The sequence below is a fragment of the Wasmannia auropunctata genome, unplaced genomic scaffold, assembly GCF_000956235.1.
Source record: "Wasmannia auropunctata unplaced genomic scaffold, wasmannia.A_1.0 LD336095.1, whole genome shotgun sequence".
NCBI classification, from domain to species: domain Eukaryota; kingdom Metazoa; phylum Arthropoda; class Insecta; order Hymenoptera; family Formicidae; genus Wasmannia; species Wasmannia auropunctata.
This window is the reverse complement of record NW_012026795.1, coordinates 280,035-287,358: the sequence shown is the minus strand read 5'-3', so window position 1 is coordinate 287,358 and position 7,324 is coordinate 280,035. Positions and strand designations below refer to the sequence as shown.

The 7,324-nt window shown below is 47.8% G+C and overlaps 1 protein-coding gene across 1 annotated transcript in view; it reads left to right on the top strand.

Moving 5' to 3' along the window:
* Positions 1–4,585: 4,585 nt before the first annotated feature.
* The window catches only part of LOC105462774, a 3,820-nt gene continuing 1,081 nt past the window's right edge, over positions 4,586–7,324 (top strand). The window contains exons 1-4 of the mRNA XM_011709626.1: positions 4,586–5,053; positions 5,129–6,242; positions 6,370–6,790; positions 6,938–7,273. Coding sequence (XP_011707928.1) covers positions 4,596–5,053; positions 5,129–6,242; positions 6,370–6,790; positions 6,938–7,273 — 2,329 coding nt within the window. The 5' untranslated portion in view covers positions 4,586–4,595. The remainder of the gene's footprint in view (positions 5,054–5,128; positions 6,243–6,369; positions 6,791–6,937; positions 7,274–7,324) is intronic.

Sequence of the window (7,324 nt, the reverse complement as noted above, 5' to 3'; positions counted from 1 at the left end):
ACATCATGGCTGGTACATCGAACGACGCGGGCGTAGACAATATAATATTGTATAATACTCTTGCAACAACTTGCAACTTGCAACTTACTCATGATTTTATTGCCTTACCTTCTTTCAGTATTAGTCTGCATTAAAGATTCTCTATACTTTTTTCCCAAAGCGGTAAATTTTCTATAACACTGCACATGATAACCTTGAATCTTGTTTGGAACTGACGATAAAGGGACGTTAGCTTAATTTATTTTCTTAACGAATTTGCAGAAAAATTCTACACTTTTCAAGCATCTGTTTTAAGAAAAAAATCACGTTTTCTTTTTTACTATTGCAAAATACGCGAATAGGAAGTGACTCATCCATATTTCCAAGAACATAAAATTTCACTACTTTCACTCGTCGACTGAAACGCTCAAACTAGTTTATGTAACAGAGAACATATCGAAAGTAATGAGAACATAAAGATATCATAAACAAGTTAATGTTTATAACATTGTGTTGACTATGTTTTTTAATATTTTGAAAAAACGACAATTTGCCGTTTCTCTTATTGTTGAATATTTCGCAGTCTCGTTTAGGCATATTAATGTTCACTTATACGTCGCCTGAAAGTAGACGTTCTTTCCATTTACTGATTATTGCGATAAATATTACACATGTCTCGGTAGTCGAACAGTAAGACGCTTGCCCGGAAAGTTGGAAGGTTCAGGTCCTGGTTCAAATCCTGGCTGAGATAATATTTTTCGCAATAAATTACCTTGCAGGAATTAAAAAGATGCTCCTCAGCATAAAAAATTATTAAATTGCTTGTTAATTGTGATATTACGTATTCCGGATTCAGCTTAGAACTGTGTTTTTAATGCCCGACAAAATGCTCGGCGCGCAGTTTATTTGAACTGGAAATTGTAAAAAATTCACACATGAATATTATTAAGATCCGCTTCAAACCGCATTTGGCCGTTTCTCTTACTGTGAAAACAGTTTATAATTTCTAAATATAAATCAAGATTTATTGTTTATAATTATATTAAATATATTTTTTCTCACTTTTATCAAAAAATAATATTTTTAAATTAATACTATTTTATTACATGTAAAAATTGTGCAACAGAAACCCAGGATGGAGAGTAGCGCAAGCCCGCGCAGCCACGGGCCGCGCGCGTAATATTGTCATTTTGATCACGTCTGACGGTGTTAGTCCCGTCAAAAAGCCGTCTGACTGTTAGTAGTATGTATAGGCCGGTTCTAACCCAGGAGCTCCGAGGGAGGTGAGGGGCGGGGAGGAATTTGCGCGGGGGAATGATGTCACAGGGGGTAACCACCGAGATGTTTATATAAACATGGGCCATGTATGTTTAAACATGGGCTATGTATGTTTACATAAACAATTAGCGGGCGGCGGGCTCTTTGATAATATGAGCGAGGGGGGGATGACATCACGCATTGCCGAGATGATTTATGGTGTGGGGGGATTTTTCGCGGGGGGAGGGTTGCGCGCCCCCCGCCGTCCTCCCGCGCCCATAGCGCGCTCACACATAACGCGTTCTCTCTCCCACGCATAGCGCGCCCGTAGCGCGCTCTTGCTCCCGCGCGTTCTCTCTCCCACGCATAGCGCGCCCGTAGCGCGCTCTCGCTCCCGCGCGTTCTCGCTTACGCGTACGCACGCGCCCCTAACGCGCTCCCGCGCACGCGGTCTCCCTCGCGCCGCCATGGAAAGGATTAAATGTACAAATATATATGTTTACAAGTATTAAATGAAAATAAAAAACAAGTATTATAAAAAACGTAATTTAACGTTGTTATAAAAAAGTGATACAATAAAATATATATGTGTAAAGTAAAATGTCTCCCGTTTGAGAAAGTTACATTCGCTTCCTGAGATGTTCCCTCGAACGCCAGGGGGATCGTCGCGACTAACGCTTTCCGGGAAGATGCGAATGCATCCGGGGTGAACGGTGTCCCCTCGATTTCATTGGGAATTGCCTGTGGTGCCTTTCGTTCCTCCTGCCCCTTCGCCTTAAGATGCGGGGGCGTTTGAAATTGTGGGAAGGTATGACGCCTCCTCGAATGTTGCATTTAAAGGGAGGCACGTAGATGTCTCCTCGAATACAGCGTCGTCAATACTCGCGATGCGGTGCTCGATGGCTCTGCGTTCAGGGTCGCTGCTCGCGGTACCGCTGCTCGTGGCACCACTGCTCGCGGCATCGCTGCTCGCGGTTGCGTTGATGTTCGCGCAGCAAAACATTGGGGGATCCTAATGACAGATAAATAAAAAGAATAAAAAAGATATCTCTCTAGACAGATAGCCTCTCTAGATTAGTTATATTTACTCGTAAAATGCACCTCTGCAAGAGGTTGTACATTGCAATAATGTCTTCGTCATCGGACGGTACCAATGGGGATGGTGACGGTGGTGGCGACGACGTCGTCGACGACGACGACGACGACGACGACAACGATGGCAACGGCGACCACTTGGTTCGGTACATTTCGGTTCGCAGCTGAATGACGAACTGAGACTTGTCGCTCTAGCAAAATGACGAATCGAGACCAACTCCCGTGTATATATGTATACATCGGCGGTCCTTTTTTCTACATGACACCGTCAGATAATAATAATAATAATAAGGGGAAGAGGAGGCCATTGAGAGAAGCGCCGATATACGGCTGCTGTTTAGGTTTAACGAAAATGCGACGACAAATGATTTAGACAAAGAAACGGCGAGAGGTATAAGAGGTCATTAAAAGTGCGCGGTGTCACAGAAGGTACCTCGGAAGTCTAACGAATCGGTCAAAGAGTGTGTCAAATGACTCATCGTGCGAATAGAGTGCGCGAAGACATTGAAGTTGATGTGGAGGATGAATCGGAAGGCACGTTGTCATCCGATACGGGTGTCGTTAGTGATCAGAGCGAAGATCTAACGTTGAACAGGGAGAGATACGTGTCGCAGGCGGAACTCCGTGCGTTGACCCAGCGTACCAAGCATTGCATGATCCAGTACTACTATTCAACCGGTGCTCTGGCCTCCTGCATAATTGAGCTGAGGAATACTTAGCTTTACGGTGATAATGAATCTAGTGTTGAAGCACAAGATCGATTACGAACAAGTGCTAAGTGGCCAATACTGCTCCAATATACTGTCGTGTGAGGATGTATGTGATAATTCCTTGCAGTATGTGTCCAATGTGCACGAATCAGAGCACGTAAAAACATTAGCGCAAACGAAACATGAAGAGGGTAAGGGTTATAAGCTGGGAGGAGTTCGATGTCCTGTGTGTTCTCCGTGATTCACATGGAGAGACCGATGTGCGACACGTATCGCCGATGCAGTTTTTACGCGATCGGGAACTAGGAATACGCGGAACTGGTAAACGCTTTGCGAGACAGGGAGTCACAGTCGACCGAGAGCCCGTCGTAAGTGGCCCAGTCACGCGAAACGAAAAGTGTACGCGTGGTTTCGCGAGAAAGCGTACGAGGACTATGAAAGATGTCACGAGGTGTGCGATCTTCGGAACGAAAAAATCTGGAACAAAGAAATCTGGAACAATCTGTATATAGATTTCAGTCGTGTGGAGAACAAGTACTACTGGGCGAAGCGAATCGTCGAGATGCTCGAGTATAACCATAATCTGTGCATTACGATTCCCGTGGGTAGCGAGAGGTACGTCGAGTTGCTAGTGATAAGCCTATATATCTACGGCGAGTGGAAGTATCCCGCCACTGTAAAACGGCAGATCGACGAGCGCTGGCTGCAGTGGGATCGTGAATTTGACGAACGTGATGAGCTGGACGATACTTTTTGCAACGTGTGCACCGTTCTTCGAAAAGAGTGCATGTATCAGGAAGGCGAAGAGTTGGAGGATTACCGCGTTCTAAATATGGACCGAACGTGTCAACAGTGTCGCCAAATTACGTGCAAGTGTCTCGTGGAAGAGTGCGACGTGATATAGATAAAATCATAGAACGTCTCGAGCGAGTGGAAAATGAACTGCTGGAGCAGAGTCGCCAGATCGCCACTTTGGCGGAGTGTTTTACGTGGTTGCAACGATGCGACGAGTGCATCCAGCGGCTCGAAGAACTCTGTCGCGTCAAGCGTCCTCGGCTCGCCGCCGGAAGTAGACAGTCCGCAGTGGCGAGGATCGCGCGATTCGCTGGTGAAAGGGTGCGAGTGGAGAGACGATTCGTGCACGTGGGCGCCGGACACAGTGCGAGACTCGTTTGGCGAGAGATCGATACCGCGTCCCACAATCGCGTTCTGACCGGTGCGGTAATTAACAAGGATTATATCGAGCCGCAGCGATTTTTGGAGGACGCAGGCGATACAGTGCTCGAGCGAGTGCGAGACGCCATAGAGAGACACGGTAGCGTGAAGGCGAACACTGCGTTCAACGGCGAGTTTACGTCGGGTGGCAAACGCGCCAATATAGGCATACCCTCGCGAAACGCGGAACTCTATCGAACGTCGGATGTGCGCGAGTGGTACGAGAAGCATGTCGTCGAAGCCACGTTGACGAAGTTCGGCGAGTTTGAGGAGCGCGACAGTGGGTGGGCGCTGTCGCGAATCCTCAATTTAACGGTAAACGTGAACAAGCACAATCCGATGCACGCGGGATGCTACGTCGAAGTGCCGTGGGAGATAGCGACGAAACGAGCGGTGGTCAACGTGCGCTCGAAGGACAACGCGTGCTTCGCGTGGTCGGTGGTCGCCGCTCTGCACCCCGTGGAAAGACACGCGGATCGAGAGTCGTCGTATCCGCATTACGCAACGGTGCTCGAGTTCGCGGGTATCGAGTTTCCGATGACTCTGAAAGACATTACGAAATTCGAACGTGTGAACGACGTGTCGATAAACGTTTACTGTATCGAGAAGGAGGGAGGTGAACTATCTGTTCTTCCGATACGATTGACCGGTCGAAAGATGGAGAGGCATGTCAACCTGTTGCACATGCAGGATCCACGAGACAGCAGCATCGGCCACTTCGCGTGGATAAAAAATCTGTCCCGCCTCGTGAGCTCTCAACTCAGCAAGAAGAAGAACAAGAAATTCTTCTGCGATCGGTACGTATCGAGAAAATACTAAAATAGAATGTTGTAAAACAGACAAAAATTAAGTAAAGTATTTTGTGTTTACAGATGCCTACATTACTTCAGCTCGCAGGAACGACTGGATGCTCACACCGTGGACTGCAACGAGCTGAACGAGTGTGCGGTAGAGCTGCCGAAAGAAGACGCGAAATGGCTAACGTTCGGCAAACACGGCAACAAGGAACGTATTCCGTTCGTCGTGTACGCCGACCTGGAGTGCGTTCTAGAGAAGATGGACCCGAATCTGCCTGAATCTCAACACCACAAGGTACACAGTATCGGATACTATGTGCACTGCTCGTACAACGACGCGCTATCGATGTATCGGTGTCGTCGCGATAAGGATTGCGTCGCGTGGTTCGTGGAGGAACTCAAAGAATTGGCACACAAAGTAAAGTCCGCTCTGTCCGTTAACGTTCCGATGGCAGAATTGACGCGCGACGAATACGACAGATATAACAACGCTACGTACTGTCACATATGCGAAAAACCGTTCGCGACGGAAGACACGCGGGTACGGGATCACTGCCACATGACCGGACGATACAGAGGTCCCGCGCATTCCAACTGCAATTTAAACTACAAAGATTCACGTTGCATTCCCGTGGTGTTTCACAATCTATCCGGTTACGACGCGCATTTCATTATCAAGGAAGTAGCTACCGCGTACGAGGGACACGTGAACCTACTTCCGGTAACGAAAGAGAAGTACATCGCGTTTACGAAAACGGTCAATGGCACGGAAATGGAAAAAAAAGATTATAGAACCAGCGTAACATTACGCTTTATCGACTCGTTCAAATTTCTCAGTTCGAGTCTCGAGAAATTGGCATCTTATCTCGAGAAAGATAAACTACGGATAATGCAACGCGAATTTTGTGCTCTACCAGCGGAACATTTCGAGCTTCTCACTAGAAAAGGCGTATTTCCGTACGAGTACGTCGACCGCTTTGAAAAGTTGGAGGATACGTGTTTACCGCCGCGCGAATCGTTTCACAGTTCGTTGACGGGCGACACCGTGTCCGAGAGCGATTACGAGCACGCCGTTGACGTGTGGCAGCGGTTCTCCATCGGAACGCTCAGCGAGTACAGCGATCTGTACCTGAAAACGGATGTCCTGTTGCTCGCTGAGGTTTTTGAAAATTTCCACGACAGCTGCGTCGTGAGTTACGGACTCGATCCCGCGCATTATTTTACGTTGCCGGGTTTTCACGTGGGATGCCATGCTGAAACACACGCGTGTAAATTTCGAACTGCTCACCGACATCGATATGGTCTTGTTTATCGAGCGCGGTATATGCGGTGGCCTCAGTCAATGTTCCAACAGATACGCGCGGGCCAACAATAAGTACATGTCTTCGTACGACCTGTCGAAACCGTCGTCGTACCTAATGTACTACGACGTGAACAATTTGTACGGCTGGGCGATGTGTCAGCCGTTGCCCTACGCCGACTTTCGATGGGTCGACGATGCCGAGAACTTTGACTGGGGCATGATCGCTTCGGATTCGCCCACGAGGTATATTCTAGAGGTCGATCTAGAGTATTCTCAATATCTACACGAACGGCACACTAACCTACCTTTCTGCCCGACGCGCGATAAACCGCTCGGCACGCGGCACTATAAGCTCCTCGCGACGCTTAACGATAAGAAGCCGTTATGCCATCTACTACCGCAACCTACAGCAATGCACTCGCCACGGCCTTCGCGTAACGAAAATTCACCGTGTGTTGCAATTCGCGCAATCTCCATGGCTTCGCGAATACATTGAACTAAATACGAAATTCAGAACCGAAGCTAGGAACGATTTCGAAAAAAATCTGTACAAACTAATGAACAACGCTGTATTCGGTAAGACCATGGAGAACGTGCGCAAGCACGTCGACGTGAGATGGCGACGACATGGGAGGGTAGACACGGCGCGGAGGCGCTGATCGCGAAACCAAATTTTCACAGCCGCAGCGTTTTCGCGGAAAATTTAATCGCCGTCGAACTGCGTAAACTTAAGGTACAATTCTACAAACCGATTTACGTGGGTATGTGTATTCTCGAAGTATCGAAAGTCTGCCTGTACGAATTTTACCACGAGTACATGTTGCCGCTGTACCGCGACAAATGCAAGGTCATGTACACCGACACGGACAGTCTCATATACCATCTCGAGTGCGAGGATGTTTACGAGACGATGAAACGTGATATCGCTCGATTCGACACGAGCGATTATCCCATAGACAACGCGTACG